Source organism: Pongo abelii, chromosome 10 (assembly GCF_028885655.2).
Source record: "Pongo abelii isolate AG06213 chromosome 10, NHGRI_mPonAbe1-v2.0_pri, whole genome shotgun sequence".
In the NCBI taxonomy this organism is placed as follows: Eukaryota; Metazoa; Chordata; class Mammalia; order Primates; family Hominidae; genus Pongo; species Pongo abelii.
Window position 1 is genome coordinate 67,918,996 of NC_071995.2, and position 19,630 is coordinate 67,938,625.

The window sequence follows — 19,630 nt, forward strand, 5'->3', positions numbered from 1 at the left end:
ATCTTTCACAACCAGTCCAACTAGTGAAGGGCTGAGAATCCTAAACGATGGTGGAAGGGCTCTACTGCCACCTCAGGGAGCGTGTCAAGGGAGGAGCTGGGGCCATGACAGTGGTTTTCTTAAAGCAACAACAAGAAGAAAGTGTTTTTGGTTCCTCTACCACATGGATGAATGCCCAGGCAGTTTACTTTTAATTGCCTCAATAGCTACTCAATAAATATTTGTATTTATTTGTACTTCTATTATGTTCCAAAAGAAAATTTAGGGTACCCACAAAGGGCTACCACCTTTTTTTTTGGATAAAGATATTAAAAAAAAAGATTCTGCTATTACTATCATTTACAAAATCTCTCAATTTAAAGAGGAATCCTTTGGATCAAACCCATTTAGCTTTAGGGAAAGTTCACTGTACTGTCTTGATTGTTATCATTTTGCTGGGACCCCATAGTGACAGTTGGGACAGGCTTTAATGATGTAAGAGCAGTGATTGCACGTAGAGGATGCCCTGCTGGCTGGGGTGATGTGGGGGAGGCATGTCCAGGGGAAGGAGGGTGGCTGGGTCCTGAAGGGCCAGCAGTTGGGTAATCCTGGCTTGGAATCCACTTCAAGAAAGTATCTCCAGCAAAATGTCCAAAAGCAATTCAGTGATGTCTCTGGGTCACTCTGGGCATTAATTTGAATAGCAAATATCTATGCGAGTAAAATCTGCTTTTCTTTAATTAAATTAGGTTGACACAAATGAACAGCTGAAAAGAATAGCCCAAATGAGAATTGTCGAATATGACTACAAACCTGAATTTGCATCTGCAATGGGAATAAACACTGCCCATCAAACAGGTACACACACAAATTCCCCTTTTAATTTTGTATTGCCAACTATTAAAATTTTAATTACCTCTTTATTTTGAGGTTATGTGCTATGGCATTTGACAACACTATGTTGATCTAACTTGTTCTCTGTGAAACTCATAGTCACTAGAACAGGAAAGGTTAAAAAATTTTACTCAATACCTCCACTCTTCCACCCCAAGGTACTGGTGGAGTAGGTTGAATATATAGTTTCTTTGCACAGGAGTCCTTTTGCTCATGGGCTGAGGGTTCAGGGACAGATGATGGCTCAACCTATGTGAGGAACGGCATTGGGCAGTTGGGAGGTGGAGGGAGAAGGTGGCAGGGTAAGTGGATCTAGATAAGAGAGGGGGTAAGCAAAGTGATGTTTATACTCCAATCCAGGAAGCCTAAAGAAGGAAGGAATATTTTAGGGGCAAAGGCTTCCTATAGGAAAAGAAAGGAAATCAAGCTAACGCCCCACCTTTTCTTCTATGGACAGGGATTTTAAGGCACTTACCTCCCCCTGTTGGCCCAGAGTCTCAAAAAAAAAAAAAAAGAAAAAACAGAAAACACTCCCACTTTTAATCCTATAGTGGTTCTTGGCTCGAAATTCCTTCTTTGCTGCAAATGCATTGTAGATCAAAGCAAAAGCTTAGTGAGGATTTTCTCCAGAAAGGTCTTTCTTTGAAGATTAAACCTGTGGAGTGTTTTGTATACAGGAATGATTGCCCAGGAGGTGCAAGAAATCCTGCCCAGAGCAGTAAGAGAGGTTGGTGATGTCACCTGCGGAAACGGAGAGACCTTGGAGAACTTCCTCATGGTGGATAAGGTAATCATTGAAAAGATATCAGCTACTATAAGCTATCAGTCTAGGGATAAACCCCCTTCTGTGATAGCACAATGGGCTGAAACATCCAACCAGGAAGTGGGACATTAAAATAATTCTTCACTGAGTTGTGGAGTGAGTAGGTATCAACTATCTTATAATTGATATTCAAATTGATCATAAGCACCAAAAAGAAGTTCCATATGATAAAAAGAAAAATGCATATGCAATAGTAAGAATTTGAGTTCAGCAGATCTTAACTGGCACTAGGAAAGTCCACTTAGCGTGAATGCGCTTTAAACAAGGGCCAAACATCATGATAAATACTGACAAAAAAGTTTTAATTAGACTTCATCTTTTAAAATGGTAATAAACTTATGAAAAATGCATTATATTTTAGGTAATGCGACTTAAATTATAATTACACAATGTGTTTCTTCTTAGAATGATTAAAGATTAAGTGAAGTGTTGAATTTTTTGAGCATAGTTTTTTTGATAAAACTGTGTTTGACTTTTACAGTATAATCATAAAGTGGGTCATTTTTATGAAGATATTCATGGGCCTGATCATTTTTTCCCCAAGGGCCTCTCTTAATTCTTTGATATTCAAATCATTCTCTTTTGAAGGAATGCCATCATGCCTGTTCATTAGCTCCTCTTCATTTGGTAATGGGTCTAAATCTGCCAGTTCCTTGCTTGTCGATGCTGTGTGTATGATTTGAGGAGTTCCCTAATACCACATCTATTGATTCTATGAAATCCTGCATTTTTGCAAGGTTTGCAAATGCACTCTGATGCTGATTTGTTTTATACTGCATTATTATATTTGATGCTGAGAGGAAAGACCAATTGATATAAGGGTTTTGTAGTCATGGGGAGAGATGCTTGAGTGGAGACTAATTTATAATTTGTCAGTTAATGGAGGTAATGCTCCCTGAACTTCAAAGTGCACATGCATCACTGGGAATCTTATTAAAATGTGGATTCTGATTCTGCAAGAATGGAGTGAGGCCAGAGATCCTGCAATTCCAACCAGCCTCCAGGTAATGCCAATCTTGCCAACCTGGCTGGTCAGAAGCCACACTTGGAGCAGCAAAGCAGAGGATGCCTTTTCATGTTAGGCACCGCCACCATCTTCCACCTACCAGCCCCTGTACCACAAACTCTTAGATGACATGGTCTGGGAGGCCTGCTCAGCCCAGGGCTGCAAGAGCAGGGTGGCAGAAGTGGACTTACTGCCTCCTGCTTCCCAAGAACATATCTTCGATAGAAGCAATTCTTCAGTCTCTCTCCCAGACCTAGGCTATCATTTCACTTGAGAGGTATATCATGAAACATTTATTTATATATTTATTTCCCAGGTTTTTTATTGTGGTAAAATACACGAAATGTAACATGTATTATCTTAACCATTTTTAAGCATACAGGTCATTGATGTTTGATACGTTCATCATGTTATGCAACCATCACCACCATCCATCTCCAGAACTCTTTTTCATTTTGTAAAACAAAAACTCTGTACCTGTAAAACAATAACTCCCCATTATCCACTTTCCCTAGCCCTGGCAACCACAATTCTATTGTCTGTTTCTATGATTCTGACTACATATAAGCAGAATCATAGAGCATTTCTTTCTTTTTTTGTGGCTGGCTTATTTCACTTAGCTTAATGTCCTCGAGGTTCATCTATGTTGCAGTGTGTATCAAAATTTCCTTTAAGACTGAATAATTTTCACCTTTATTCACATTTTATGTATCCATTCCTATGTTGATGAACTCTTGGGTTGCTTCCATGTTTTAGGTATTGTGAATAATACTGCTATGATTGTGAGTATTCAAATGTCTCTTCAATATTCTATTTTCAATTTGGGGGGAATATTTACCCAGAAGTGGAACTGCTGGATCATATGGCAATTCTATTTTTAATTTTTTGAGGAACCACCATACTATTTCCCATGTGATGATATCATTTTACATTCCCACCAACAGTTCCCAAAGATTCCAGTTTGTCCATGTCCTCACCAATGCTTGTAATTTTTTTTTCTTTTTTCAAACAGTAGCCATCCAAATGGGTGTGAGGTGATGTCTCATTCTAGTTTTGATTAACATTTCCGTAATGATTAGTGATGTTGCGCATCTTTCCATGTGCTTATTGTTCATGTGTATATCTTCTTTGGAAAAATGTCAATTCAAGTCCTTTGCCCATTTTTGACTTGAGTTGTTTACTGTCGTTAGGTTTCAGGAATTCTCTATATATTCTGGATATTAATCCCTTATGAGATATATAATTTGCAAATATTTTCTCCCATTCTGTGGGTTGTCTTTTCACTTTCTTGATAGTGTCTTTATGTACAAAAGTTTTAAATTTTAATGATATCCAATTTATCTATTTTCCCTTTTGTTGCCTATGCCAATGGTGTTCTATCCAGGAAATCATTGCCAAATCCAATATTGTAAAGATTGTGCCCTTTGTTTTCTTTTGAGAGTTTTATAATTTTAGGTTTTACATTCATGTTTTTGATCCATTTTGAGTTAATATTTGTGTTAGGTAAGAGTCCAGCTTCATCTTTTGTATGGGTATCCAGTTTTCCTGGCACCATTTGTTGAAAAGACTGTCCTTTTCCCATTGAATGGTCTTGGCATCCTTGTCTAAAATCATTTAACCACATATGTGAGAGTTTATTTCTGTGCTGTTTATTATATTCCATTTGTCTGTATGTCTGTCTTTATGCCAGTACCACACTGTTTTGATTACTCTAACTCTGTAGTAAGTTTTGAAATCAGGAAGTGTGAGTCATACGGCTTTGTTCTTGTTTTGGGGGATTTCCTTGTCTATTTTCAGGCTCTCTTAAGATCCCATGTGAATTTTAGAATGGATCTTTCTATTTCTGCAAAAGACAACGTTGGGATTTTGATAGGGATTGCATTGAATTTGTAGATCACGTTGGGTAGTGTTGACATTGTAACAATATTAAGTCTTCTAATCCCTGAACATGGGATGTATTTCTGTTTATTTATGCTTTCTTTAATTTCTTTCAGCAATGTTTTATAGTTTTTATTGTACAAATCTTTTACCATGTTGGTTAGTTAATTCACAAGTCTTATTCTTTTTGATGTGATTGTAAATGGGATATTTTTTCCTAGTTTTCTTTTCAGATTGCTTACTGTTATTGTACAGAAATGCACCGAATTTTTGTGTTGACTTTGTATCCTGCTACTTTGCTGAGAAATTTATTTTTAACAATAAAATACTGAAGTTTCCCAATAAATTACTTAAAAAATAAAATAGGGCCTGTTTTATTATTTCTAGGGCCTATTTAGAGGTCCTTTTTTTGAAGTAAATTATTAGAAAACTTTAGTATTTTATTATTAAAATAAAATTAAAGGTTTTTTTCATAAGCTTTCTGTCATGAAAGGAAAGGAGTATAAACACAGCTATTAGTCCCAGGGTACAGCCTTGGGAGTATGTCACCAGGCTGCCAAGGTGGGGGCTTAGGGGGTTACCTTCTGGAAGCAGCTATATAACTTCTGGATGTGGCCCTCCACTAGAACACTCAAAAAGAAGTGTTCCTGAGTGGCAATGTGTAGGTAATGTCTTCCCGTGGCAGCCAAATAATTAGTTCTCTCCCTCGTTTCCAGTATTTTCCCATTCCCTAGTTGAGTTGATTGGGAATAGTTGAGACAGAATCTTCTCTTTCTATCAGGAGTTCCAAGGTCCATCCTCCTTCTTCCAGGAGAGGCTACAACCTAAGCTCATTCCTAGGAAGGCAAACTCAGAGGTCTCGAGAGGTAGGGGGTAGCATTCCTGTTCCAGGCAGCCAGCCTCATTCATGTGTCACCTGAGGAGAAAACCATGCCAAGGCAGCACTCAGTTTATAAATTGGTAAAACTCACAGGAGTCCAGGATGGAAATGTTGTGATTCTCTTAAAAACAGGGCCCTGGAGTGATGCAATCTATGGAGACATCACTAAGGCCACACTCACTTACAGAATCTGTAACACCACAAGCAAGTGAACATCTCCCCACTCTGATGATGCAGGAGAAGCCCGGCAGTGTGCTGTGCCTCACTTCTGAAGATAGACTTTGTTTGCTAGTTTAACCCTCAACACGGTGGGCTATCCCTGCCTACCTTATAAAAGCCTCACAGAGCATCTCCTTTTTCTTTCTTGTTAAGAATACAGGTAAAGTGGCTCCTCTTGTCCCATGTTCTTTGTTAATTGTTAAACAAGAAGGATGTACGGCGAACCTCTTGCTTTCCTGGACTTCTACCTATTCATGTGGGCAGTGTGGCTTTGGTTGCCACCTCCAGGGCTGCTTGTTTTAAGGAACTTTGCCAGGACGTCCTGGGCTTCATATGCTTTAATAAGTGGAGGAGGTCATATGAAGGTACAGCCTCTCCGTTCTTCACTCCATTTCTGTCCCACCACCTGATCCTTTTTTGTAAAGAAATTTTCATTGAAGTTCAAATGCAAATTAGAAACACTTATGAAAATGTTGAAATATTGCTCTCCATGATTGCTATGTCACTTCTGCAGTACCTCACAACCTGATGCCAAAATAGGAAAAAAGAGTGACTGGATCTTTATAGACTGTCTATGCAAGCAACCAAAGTGGGTGATCTTTGTCAAAGTGGGTACAAGCAGCTTTTCTTTCTCCCTTCTCAGGAGAGATGACCTTACAAAATAAACTACTTATCTGGGGTAATTTGCGTCTTCTCATATATTCCCCATGGTGTCCCTGTGCCCCAGTGAAGGCCCAGTGGCAGGAGGTGGAGTGAGAGGGATTGGGAGTGACACTGAAAGCAAGGGGACCTGTAGGCTGTAGACACCTGGCCTAACCCTGCATTAGACCGGTGGCAGCTTGGCCTTTTCTGCTTGTTCATCTACCTCTTTATTTGGCAACTTTATTTGTTTCTGTGATTCTTTCGGGGCAGGTGATCACATTTTTTGAGCATTATTATTAGATGTGCCTGGTGTAAGAAAAACATACCCAGTAAATATAAGTACTGCCTTAAAGTAATTCACAACTGAACCTGTTTAAAGGTGAGGTGTGTCTTGTGAAAAATTATTCCTTGGACAATTCTTGATTGCATGCTGTACACCACCCTACTGTGGCTTAGTATGTGGGTACTTTTTACTCATTGATTCTATTTTTTTTAATCATAATGTACCAGGAATTGTCTATTTGAATGATGCAATGATAAGTAACCCTTAGTTCCTGTCTCCAAGTAGCTTATTGTCTAAGAGGGGGATGATAAGACAGGTACACAAGTAATAAAGCTCTAAGTAATAATGTGAGAAATACTATGGGATGCATAAATAAAGCACTACATCAGCTCAGAGGAAGGAGAGAAGAAAGCTGGAGATGGGGCAGAGGTTCACAGGTGGAAAAGAAGGGAGAAGACTTGAGAGGCAAGCAAAAGAAGACATGATGGACCTTGGGGACTGAAAGTGTGGCCAAGGGAGGACAGATGGCTTCTCAAACCTTCCTTTTTCTTGTGCATGATATGCAGTTAAACACTCCGTCCTATTTTTCTTCCTTTGGCAATATCTTTGTATATCAGTTCTCTTCTTTATTCTCTTTATTCTTTCCATTTTTCTCTCACACCATTATAATGATCTCCTAACTGACCTGCTAGCCACCAATAAAATTCTCTTCCTTAAAAACAAAGCAAAACGAATCTCTGATCATATAATCTCCCTTTCCCACCGGCCCTTTACTGGCTACAGACTGTTATAACCCCTCCACAATCTGGATGGAGTCTTTTCTTTCTAACTCATTTCCTAATGCTCCCGTAACCCTTTAATCCCATGATGCCTTCAGTGCAGCCAGACTAAATGACCTTCTCACCTTTTCTCAAATAAGCTGGGCCCTTTCAGAATATGATGTGTTTGTGTCCTTACCTTGGAAGCCTTTGCTACTGCCCAACACTTAGCACTGAAAACTCCTGCATATTCCTTCAAAAGCCTGGCGTTTCCCTGTGCTGCCTAGCTTCCATCTCTCTCCAGTAGCTTCCACGGCTCCCCTTCCCCAGCCCCTCCCTCTCTCTGTTCCTCAAAACTGCCAAGTATGTTTCTGCCTCAGAGCTGTTCTGTTGAGTGGTTCTCAGCCCTAAAGACTCTTCAGATGATCTCATCATTTGGACCTTAGAGCAGTGCCAAGGCCTTCCTTAACCATCCCATCTAAAATAGTCCCTGCATCACTTGGTTTCATTTTGTTTTTAAGAGTCAGGGCCACTGTGAGAATGTGTAGTGCCTTTGCTCTAATTTTAAAAAGGTGCCTCCCTGGCTGCTGCAGACCCTATCCACCCCCTCAGTTGGGCCTGTGCTGTAAACAAACTGTAAACTTGTTCAGGGCAGCCTGGAGGGTATTTGTCCCTAACTGAAATCATCTTGTTTATTCACTGACTTTTTTTTTTTTTTTTTTTTGCCAATCTCTCCTATTAGTTGTATGAGAGCAGAAATTTATGCGTTTTAAAACTATCCAACACTTTATCGTGGCTTTTACCCCAGAACTTCAAGTACTGTAGGAATTCAACAAATATTGGTAACATGAATTAATGAATTCTGTGATGCCTTGGTTGATCCTGTTTCTGTACTGCCTTAGGCCTCTGTGTATACATCTTCTAGAGTGTTTATCACATTGTATTGCCATTCTCTTTCCATTATCTTTCTCCTTCACTAGACTGTGAGACTCCTGAGGTCAGAGAATCTGCCTCATCAATGCTGTGTTGATTAGTACAGTATCTGATACATTGTGGATACCCCTGATAAAAATTCATGTATATTAATGCCTGAGTTTTAAAATCTCCATGAAAGGAAGAGAAGTGGTTTTATTAACTTAAGAAAATCTGAAGGAGAAGTGATTTTCTGAGGAAAAGATAAGGTCAATATTGGCTTTGAGATGTCAACTGAACATTCAGATAAAAAAAAAAAAAAAAAAAAAAAAAAGTCCAGAAGGTGACCGTGAGTGTAGAACTAGGGAGGGCAGCTAGGGTAGAGAGGAAGCTGCAGCCATGGATGAAGATGTTAATTAAGGAGGGAAAGGTTATGGGTATAGGTCACAATTGCAAGCCCGTGGCCAGGTCTGGGTTACAGACATTTTTTCCCCATAGTGTTTTAAAACATTTCAGATTTGTTCCCTACATTTAAAAATTAGGAGATCTTCATAAAAGTATCAGATTTATGGGTCCTTTGAAATATCAGAAGGGCTGGGCACTTGGGCTGGGAAGTGGCCCCTCCAGTGAGGCTTCATGTGCCCTCACATCACTGCTACCTGTTACCTTCTTGGCCCTATGGACTTTCAAGTTTATATGGAATGAGAAACAAAAAGAACCAAAGAACCGAAAGCAACACCTTAAGGAACACACCCAGTTAGGGCCTGTAGAGGAAGAAGAGAACCTGTGACAGCTGAGAGGATTGGATGAAAGTAGGAAGAGAACATGGGGCAAGCACAGTGTCAAGTCAAGTGAACGAATAGGATCAATAAGGAAATGGGGAGGAGAGAGATGAGATGTGAGGCTCTCTCTGGAACAAATACAAGGAGTGGAGTACAGGATACACACAGACTTAATTTTATAAAATACTGCCTACTGTTGCTCCGTTCTCATTCATAACAGCAATGCATGAGGCTTACTGTTTCTATCCTCAACACCTGACATTATCAGACTTTCTAAATTTTGCAATTCTGATTGAGTTAAAGGAGCATCATATTGTTTTAATTTAACTTTCTCTGATTAGTAATAAAGTTGTGCATCTCTTTCTTATGTTAGCTATTAGGTTTTTCCTTCTGTGGATGGTTTGATTCAGTGTTTCATTGAGTTAACTTGTCTTTTTCGGGACAAGAATATAACTTTTCACTTGACTCTATTATTTTATTCTTTCCTGGTACTTTCAAAAATAAAAATAAAATTAATATACCAAGTCTATAGTAATAGCTTAAGAGACTGACAATTATTTTCCATTTCGATGCCTTGTTAGCTTCCTTCCTAGTGCTAATTACCCCTTTGAACTGTATTATTTATTTGTGGTTTACTTGCTATTGGTCAATCTCGCCCACTAGAAAATATTCTCTATAAGGGCAGAGATCCTGTCTACTTTATCTAATTGTCTTATCCCTGCACTCAGGTGAGTGTCTAGCATATCATAGGTGCTTAATAAAGAACTACTGATTGTGTTCATCAATTGAATATTGAGGTGCATGTGTCAGGTACTGAGTTGGCCCTGGGAGTCACAAGACAAAGTCACTGCCTTCAAAAGGAGCTTGTTAATCATCTTGGTAAGACAAGAAATCAAAGAATTACAACAAACTATGGCATTTGCTAGTTCAACTGGAAACTTGTCTCAGTCAAAGGCCTCAAGCCCTTTCCACAGAAAATTGCACTTAAATGAAAATAACAAAAATTAAATGAGGATTCTAAGGCAAACAAAGGGCAACAACATTGCACACAATTTTAAACACTTTTATGAATCTTGTGCTTTTTCCATGTAAACCAGAAGAGAAATGAGTCCACGATTTGTCCTGTTTGCAAGAGAAATATGCATGCTAGGGATGTCTGTCCTCCAGAGGCCTGTTGAAAAGCCACCTGGAAGTCTGAGCTTCCACACCATCCCAGCAGCCTGCTTTTCTGGTTTAAGGATTCTGTGTTTTTAAATCCATGTCAGGGCCCAGTACGCTGTCCACAAAATAAACTCCTGGACAAAAATCTAAAGCTGAGTTTATTCAAAGCCCAAACAATTGCCAGACACACCCATTGGCTACAGACAGTTTTTCTCCCGTTGGCAATCATTTTTATAATGCTCGATTACAAGCTGTTTCATTCCCATGGTTTTATTATACAACCTCAGTCCATGCAACACCAGATGCATCATTTACCATAAGGAGAGATTTTCAAGTCTGCAATGCTCTCTTATGAGGAAAGAAATAAAGGCCTATTTCAACTTCTTGAAGCTTGCTTTGCCATCAGGCTAAGTTACCCTCGCTCAGTGTCACTAAATAAAGGATGAATTGTAGCTTCCAAAGAGAGGAGAAATCAGCTCCTCTGCCTGGCTGTGCCCCAATATCTTGGGTACATTATCTTTAGACCTGCAATGGACCCAGGAGCTTCCAAGCTGTGTTCTGCCGAGTCCAGAGATTTCCTGGAGGGGGTGGGATGAGAGGGAACTCAAGGGCTTTCATCTGTTTCCTGAGCCAATCTCCTCCCAGAGGACAAGACCTAACCTGAGTAGAAGCTGGTTTGTTAGATATCATCGAATCACCAGCCCATTGCCCTAGATGATAAACACTAGTGTTTATTTAATTCACTCACATTTCCATGGACATTTCCCAACATGAAAAAGGAATTTGGACCTTAGGTGTTTTCTTTGTTTCTGTTTTTGTTCTGTTTTGTTTTGTTTTTTGCTTCTCTGAGAGATACTTCAGATAAAAGAATAAACTAGATGCTGGTACTCTCTTCATTTCTCTAGAGAGCAACACTGTGACCTCTCAGTGCCTCATGCCATGAACCACCTGTAAGAATATTTATTCATGTAATCATCAAATGTGTACTGAGTTATTAGTCTGTGCTGAAGTGGCAACTATGGATGAAATTTAAGCCCTGTCCAGGTGAGCCCACTCTCCAGGTAAATCTGACACCAAGTTTAAGGAAGGTGGGAGCAGGGGAGGACAGGTGATTCAGGTAGAGGAAGCAGCATGTGCTAGATCCAGAGGCTAGAGGAATCCTGCCACATTCAGTGAATGGCAAATGGTTCAATATGGTGAGAGCATGAAGCGTGAAGAGGGCTGTAGTGAAATATGAGTTTTAGATAAGGGATACCCTCTCTGAGCTCACTAACAGCTCTGATTTCATGAATGCTTTCCTGTTGTTTTCATGTGCAATACACTTGCTGGACTGCCTCTAGTGCCCATTTAGAAAACATGCTCATTCTGTCCATATGTACCCTAACTCCATAGCAAGTCTCAAACAGTGAGTAAAAGTTTCTTAGGTTATTTGAAGCAGTTGCCACTTTGGCTTCACAATCTCATTAGAAAATTTTGGTGGCAAGCTGGTTTAATCATTTTTACGTCACAACTGTAAAGTTGTGTTTCAGCTGAGGTAGTGGACCCTATTTAAAACCATTAATAGCTGGACAAAGTAGAGTAATTAATTGGGTTCAATTACAAAATGGTTAGTCGTCAAGGATGGGCATCAAATGGGGAGACTTTTCAAAATGCCCCTCAACCCTAATGAATCCAAGCTTCTTTAAAACATTTTTTTTTTGTAGAGCTGGGGTCTCACTATGTTGCCCAGGCTGGTCTCAAACTCCTGGCCTCAAGCAGTCCTCCCACCCTGGCCTCCCAAAGTGCTGGGATTACAAGTGTGAGCTAATGGGTCTGGCCCATGAATCCAAGATTCTACATGGGGTTCAGACATGTGTATTTAGAAAAAAGCTCCTAAGGCATCTGTGATATGGGTTCTTGGTTCAAATCTGCTCATACAGACCTAATCACTTGCATAGAAAAGAACATTTTCAGAAAAACTCTAGATTATAGTTTTGAACATATTTATACTGGATTCACTGTGACAATGGGGGACAGAAGTCAGAACTCTAAATACTTCAGTAAGAGTCAACCCCTATAATATGTATTGGAAATGTACTTTTCGGTAATTTTCTATTGGATGGATCCATAAAGCCAGAGCCAGCCATAATTATAATTAGGAAAGTGGTAGTAAATTTCCTCTCCACTTTTATTTCCTCTTGAATAGGAAAACATATGAATTATCTCCTTGCCTATTGGACACCTGTAAGATATATGGTACTGGCAAATTTGAGTTGGAGAAATTAAACCTGGCCTTTTATCATTATTGACAAATAACCAGGCAATTGCAGCCATTGCTTGTATCCTATGAGGCAGTATTGAAAGTCCTGTGGAGGAAAACACTGCAGAAAGAACTTCCTGCAGTTTAGAAGGGACTTTATTATAATTTTCCATAGACTGCTTTGGCTTGAGCTAAATCATAAATTAACATATTAAGCAATTTTTTTTTTTGAAGAAGAAGCTGGTTACCAAGGGAAAATAAAGAGTATCAGTAGTGTCAGTGAGGATGGAGAGAAGTGGGTAGCTTTGGGAGATTTAGGATGCGGAACTGACAGTCCTGCGTGGTAGATTGCCTGCCAGTGAGCAAGGTGCAGGGAGGGGTCATAGAGGACAGCTGGAAATCTGTTTTGGGCTGCTGGTGGACATCAGCTGACCATGTGATCCACTGTAAATAATACAGCTGTAATTATAGTATAAGGCTCTCTACAGGGTAAACGTAGTAAATAATGATTTAACATTTATCATGATTTAGAATCATAGAATGCTGTTTCTATCTTCATAATTTCTGCCTTATTTTTATTACCACAAATTTAGGAATAAAGGAAAACCTGTAGCAGGATTAGAACATTTAGAAGGGCTTTTGTTAGGAGATTTTTGTTTTTGTTTTGTGATTTAAAAAAACACTTTTAATGAAAAATTTCAAATGTATAAAAAACTAGAGAGAATAGTAATGAAACCCCATGTATGCCTCACTCAAATTCCCCAGTTATTCATTTCAATTCTTGTCCAATCTTATTTTATTTAAATTACTCACCAATGACCCTCTCCCACCAACTAGATTATTTAAAGCAACCTCCAACATCATACTATTTTATTATAGATTTTCAATACTTTTTTTCTGAAAGAAAAATGACCTCTTAAAACCGGAACCGCTATGACATTATCACAACTAAAACTGTACAGTAATTTCTTAATATTATCAAATCCAGTTGGTGTTGAAATTTCCCCAATTGTTTTTACATATGTATGTATAAAACAAAGAAACAAATACATGCAATAGTTTTAGTAGACATTGAGGATTATTGCCTAGATCTATTGTTTCATTAGGGGTTGGAAAACAGTGATACTCTATCATTTCTTCTTCATTTATTCTCTGGAATTTATTATCTGGAATTCTTTTTAAATGAACTTTCAAGTACGTAGATGTTATATAGGACAGGCAGGACAAAATTTTATTCTTTTATTTACAAGATTTTAAAAAAAATGAGTTAAGCCCTTAATGTCTCCCAAAGGTAAATAATAAACTATTTTTAAAAATTGAATAGGATTTTGGATGCTTTTAAAGCACATTTGATTCTTTGTTCTATCATAGAAATTAGCCCTTTAATATTCTATCTTTGGCCAATGAGAACTTCTTCAGTTAGCTCCTGAGTCATTTTGACCCAACCACAGTACTCTGTGATAGCTTCCTTATTTTCTCATATTGAAAGATGTTCCAGGTTCGCCTCAGACATATCTTACCCCAAATCTGGAAAAGTACCCAAAATCGGAGTCCTTTCACTGGGAATGGTATTTAGAGACTACAATGAGGAGTCTTCATGGTTAGTAGGTGGGAAGTTTTTTTCCAGGCCTTTTTAGTTAACGTAGCTAGAAAATGCCTTTTTCTTTTAAGAAATAAAATATATCAGAAATTAATAGTAATATTTCTAACTTAAATTTAGATTTGCTAGGCTTTTACTAAATGTTTTAATTTTATGTTTATATCTCTTTTCTTAAATGCTAAAAATCTTGGTTTATAGCACTATTAACTATGTATTGGTTTTATCCAAATATATATGTGTGCTATGTGTGTATAATCCATCACTATTATTACTAACAGTATGATTATTGAAAAGCTTAAGATTCCCTTGCTGGTAGATTTTTTTTTTAATTTTTATTTTTTGTCTTTAGGCTCTATCTCTCTGGGAATGGGCAGTCAAAATACTATATTTTGAAGTCACTTAATATCAATTTTCTCTGTAAGGTTTAAACCAGAAACTCAATACCTAATTAGGCTTATTTGTTTTATTTTGCCTTCTGTTTCTAGGGGATGTTTTTAAACATTTTGTTTATCTTTTATACGTATTTAAAATACCCACATACGGGCCAGGTGCGGTGGCTCACGCCTGTAATCCCAGCAGTTTGGGATGCCAAGGAGGGCGGATCACGAGGTCAGGAGATCAAGACCATCCTGGCCAACACAGTGAAACCCTGTCTCTACTAAAAATACAAAAAATTAGCCGGGCGTGGTGGTGGGCACCATTAGTCTCAGCTACTCAGGAGGCTGAGGCAGGAGAATGGTGTGAACCCAGGAGGCAGAGCTTGCAGTGAGCCGAGATCGTGCCACTGCACTGCAGCCTGGGTGACAGAGTGGGACTCCGTCTCAAAAAAAAAAAAAAAAAAAAATCATAAAATACCCATATGTTCTAAAGTTTAATTTATAAAAACAGGATATATTCAGAGAATCTGGGTTCTATCCATTTCACCCATCTTGTTTCTTCCTTTCCGTTATGTGTAACAATTTTAAGTTGGTTTTTGTTTATTCTTCGTTTTATTAATGTAAGGAAATATAGACATGTTTTGTATTCTTCTTATACTACAGACTTTGCTCCATAACAGCATATAGAGATATTCTTCCTTTCTTTTTACAGTTGCATAGTATACTGCTATGCAAGTGTACCACAGTTTATTATCAATTCTCCTATTAATGGACGTTTGGTTTGATTGTGGTCTCTTTTATTTCTTACTTTCCTCCAGGAGGTCTGTGGGATAGACTCCTAGAAGTGGGTTTACTGGCTCAAAAATAAAAATATATGTAATTTTGCTAGATATTGCTAAATTCTACTCCAGATGGTTTTATCAATTTGTTATTTGGGTGGAGTTTGAAGGATGTATGGTAAGACTTCAGGGAAAATGTAGGGTTTTCTGATGACATTTGAGAAGCTGATACGAGTATGATTTCTTTGTTGTTGGATTTTTTGTGTTTTTTTTGTTAAGTTTTCTTAAAGCAAACATAGGCCTTAGAAATCAAGCTTTTGGTCATTTTGCATCCCAAATACGAAGGTTTTCTGCTTCCCTAAGCTGCTAACTCATAGCACTTTTCAATTCACTTGTGTCCATTCTTACTGAGCATTTCCTGTGGGCAAAGGCACGTGCTAAATGCTGGTGAGATATGCAAATAAATCAACATAATTCTGCCTTCCACAAACTCATGATCCAGGTGGGAGACAGACATGTAACACCTGATACAAGGCAAATGGCCAGGTGATAGAATTGAACATGCTTTGAGGACATTGTAGCGTGAGGGGTGCTCTCTGACTAGTGGTCTGTGGGGAGATACTGGGTATGATGGGATTTGGACTGGCCTTGAGGAAAGGCATTTTTATCATAGGTAATTATGGGAATGAGGTCTCAAAGACTGGAGAGTGCAGGGTGTTCAGGGGGCCTCAACAGATCTGTGTGGCTGCTCTGGGAGTTTCAGAGAGTTCTCCAGTGTATCATGAGATACATCTGTCTTTGAACTGCATACACTAAGCCTTGAATCTGGAATGTTCAGCTTTTGATTTTTTCTGAGTGATTGCTCTACAGTGTTCGAAACCCTCAAAGCTTCAATTTGGATGATAAGAATCTCAAAGGCACATAGCCCTGAGTTTGACCCTCAACCACAAAACAGTCTCTATTGCCCTTGAACTCAGCCTTGGACCAGCCTCTCTGCAATTCAGAAAGTGCTATGGGATTTTGAACTTGCAAACAGAGAGAAAGATAGGAGGAGAGGTCATGGGGTTGGGATGTGAGTGAATAAGAGCTTTTCAGGCTTTTGGTTATGGCTGAGAAATGGGCATATGTGTTCATATGACAACTGAAGTGTGTGGGTGGGGAAGAGGATGGCCTGGACTCTCTGGGTTTTGTTGGTCTCCCCTTTCTTTTTCTGATGTGTCAGTGACATTCTGTGAAGAGGGAGAAATATGTGCTTTAAAAAAAGATTGCTTTTTTTTTTAGTTAGGCTACAATATAAGCAGTATACAATAGTTCATTGGATATTGAAGCAGATATTGACACCTCAATAATTATCTTCTCATTTATAGATGAAGAAATGGAAGCACAGAGAAGTTACTGCATTTTGTCTGGAGTCTCACTTCTAGTAGGTGACAGAACTCAGAGAAAAGCCCAGGTCTTTGTTCCTTCTTCCCTCACATGAGCAATTTGATGCGTATTTTACTAGGGAGAACTAGAGTCATTTTCTAGGAATTTTGGTGATGAACAGACAATTCAACATTCAGAAGCCTGTTCTGACTTTCTTTTTTCTTCTTTTTTTTTTTTTTTTTTTTGAGATGGAGTTTCACTCTTGTTTCCCAGGTTGGAGTGCAATGGCACGATCTCAGCTCACTGCAACCTCCGCCTCCTGGGGTTCAAGCGATTCTCCTGCCTCAGAATTTTAAATATGGAATAATGGCCATTGAAAATAAATCTTTCAATTCCAGATTTGCCAATGTCCTTCAGCTCCATTTTTGAGTTACAAGGTCATATTTTCATTTTATTGGAAATTGAACAGCAGCAGTTTACTACACAGCCAGCAGTTTAGCAAGACCGTGTTCAGTTTCAAACCTCTCCAGATTTATCTTGAATGAACTTGAAGATGTGTGTGTCTGTAACCATTTTCAACGGTATAATCCAGCTGTCTTTGAATGGGCTGTGGACAGCTTTGTAGTGATCTCAAATTGTTAATTTATGCACTCTGTTTGATTTTTCCCTTTTAGGACCAGATCTTTATGGAAAATGTAGGTGCAGTGAAGCAACTGTGCAAACTAACTAACAACCTTGAGGAAAGAATAGAAGAGTTAGAAATATGGAACAGAAAGCTGGCCCGGCTAAAGCGGCTCAGTAGTTGGAAGTCATCAGCCAGTGAAGCAAGCACAATCAGGTACATGCAGCCAGGATTGCCATAGAAATTTGGGGAAAGGAGAGTGAGCTCTTTCCAGAATAAGATCAATCTAAATGGTCTTTTTGATCAAACAGCAACCGCTACTTTTTGATAATGAAGTCTGCATTTTTCTTTTAGAATATTTTGGAGCACAATTGTCTTATGTGATAACTTTCTTATTTTTTCTGTTGCCGTTTTTTTTTTTTTTTTTTTTTTGAGCCTAAGTTTTGCTGTTGTTGTCCAAGCTGGACTGCAATGGCGTGATCTTGGCTCACTGCAACCTCCTTCTCCTAGGTTCAAGGGATTCTCCTGCCTCAACCTCCTGAGTAGCTGGGATTACAGGTGCCTGCCACCATGCCTGGCTAATTTTTGTATTTTTAGTAGAGACAGGGTTTCACCATGTTGGCCAGGCTGGTCTTGAACTCCTGACCTCAAGTGTTCCACCCACCTCGGCCTCCCAAATTGCTGGGATTACAGGTGTGAGCCACCACGCCTGGCCCTGTTGCTGTTTTAAAAGTGGAAAAAAACCATGAGACATCTGTTTAGTAGCAGTTGTTATAGGAAGTGCTAAATTTTAGCATAAGGGTGGCTTCTCCTTTAATGAGGAGAAGTGGTCATTTCTAAATTTAGAAAACCATGTTTGGTCCTTAGGGGGAAAACTGTTTGTTATTTTTTTTTAATTGCTTAAGAAGGTAATTGCACATTTCCTGGGGTTTAGTTTTGAGAAAAAGAGAAATACAATGTTTAATTCATTCAGTTATATTTACTAAAGTTCCTTTTCAAGAAAGGAACTCTCAATTGCCATGACTTTTTGTTTTCAAAATATCACTGTATTGCAAAAGAAAGTCATATTGCTATGTTAGTGACAGCCTGGGCCTTTGTCATATATCTCCTGGAGAGGTATTTGAATAGTAACCAATTTTCTCTCTCTTTTAAAGCAAATCTAGCAGAGCCATTAGTGCATCTTCTCCAAGAAGGGCCGTTCATAAAAAAAACAACAAGGTAAATAGACAAATTTATAATGAAAGGAAATGATGTTTTCTACTTAAAAAGTCTTTAGAGAAATCAGTCAAGAATTTTTTTTCTCATTTATTTGTTGAGAAAATCCCTAGTTTGCATCCTTATGTACTATATGTGTTTAAATATTAGCCCTCTAGTAGATATTAAATGGCTTTTAAAAGCAAAGTTTAGAGAAATGAGTACAGAATATATCAATCTCAGAATTATTATCTGCAAGTTTTTGTTTATGTTGTCCCCTTCAGGCGAAAGTCAGTAGCCTCGGCATACAGATGGCCTTGTGCTGTCAGATCTATGTACATGCCTTGACCCCCACCCCCTTATCTTTGGCTTTAGGAGATCCCAAAGGGACTTTAGTTAATCCTCAAATCCCTCTTTTCCCTTTGATATTTAGTACTAAATATGCAAATGGAAGAATAGGTATTCACTTGCTGGCAAAGGTTAAAATGTGATGGTTTTATTAGTGAATAAAGAAAGCATTTATTAAGTAGGATAGTATTTATAGTTAAGGCTAAGGTTAATCATTTGTTAATTTGAAGGACACCCTCTCCATCACAGAGAAATATCAGTAAGGGAGAAGCTGCAATACAGCCTTTCTAGCAGCACTTTGTAAGTAGCTACAAAACTCAGCTTGCTCGCTCTGATCCAGCAGTGGCCCAAAGGTGGCCCTTCCCTGGGGAAGATATCCATGACCTTAAATGACACCCTATTAAAGGTTGACTTGATGCTTGTGCCACTGCCTCAGTTTACTCTCTGCTCCTCATGCTGTACTGTGTTGAATTATTCTAAAAGGATTCAGAAAGAGTTCAAAATTCTTCTACTAAAAACAAGTAAAGTATTATGCAGCTGACAAGCTCTTTAGTGTATTGACAAACACAAATACCCAGGTAAAAATATATGTAGAAGTGCTCTGGGGCAAGTTACTCAACCACACTGGGAAATAGGGACAATTACAGTATTTACAAAGATTGTCAATGGGATTTAAGTTAGGATTAAGGGAGCTAAAGCTCTTTGCACAGCACTCAGCACATAGTAGGTTACTCAATAAACACAAAACACGAATGTATGAAACGTACCCTTTGGACTAAACAGCTTTCAGTGGGACAGAGAGAATGGTATCCACATCCATGGCAGCCCTGATAGGTGCAGTTTGGTCACCTGCAATCTCTGTAGCTCCCATCTTGCAAAATAAGAGATT

General features: G+C 38.7%; 1 protein-coding gene across 1 annotated transcript in view; it reads left to right on the top strand.

Moving 5' to 3' along the window:
- MYRFL (myelin regulatory factor like) overlaps positions 1-19,630 on the top strand; it is a 122,851-nt gene that overhangs the window by 79,264 nt on the left and 23,957 nt on the right. The window contains exons 12-15 of the mRNA XM_009248027.3: positions 729-837; positions 1,551-1,660; positions 17,252-17,415; positions 18,354-18,417. Of these exons, the coding sequence (XP_009246302.3) occupies positions 729-837; positions 1,551-1,660; positions 17,252-17,415; positions 18,354-18,417 (447 nt within the window). The remainder of the gene's footprint in view (positions 1-728; positions 838-1,550; positions 1,661-17,251; positions 17,416-18,353; positions 18,418-19,630) is intronic.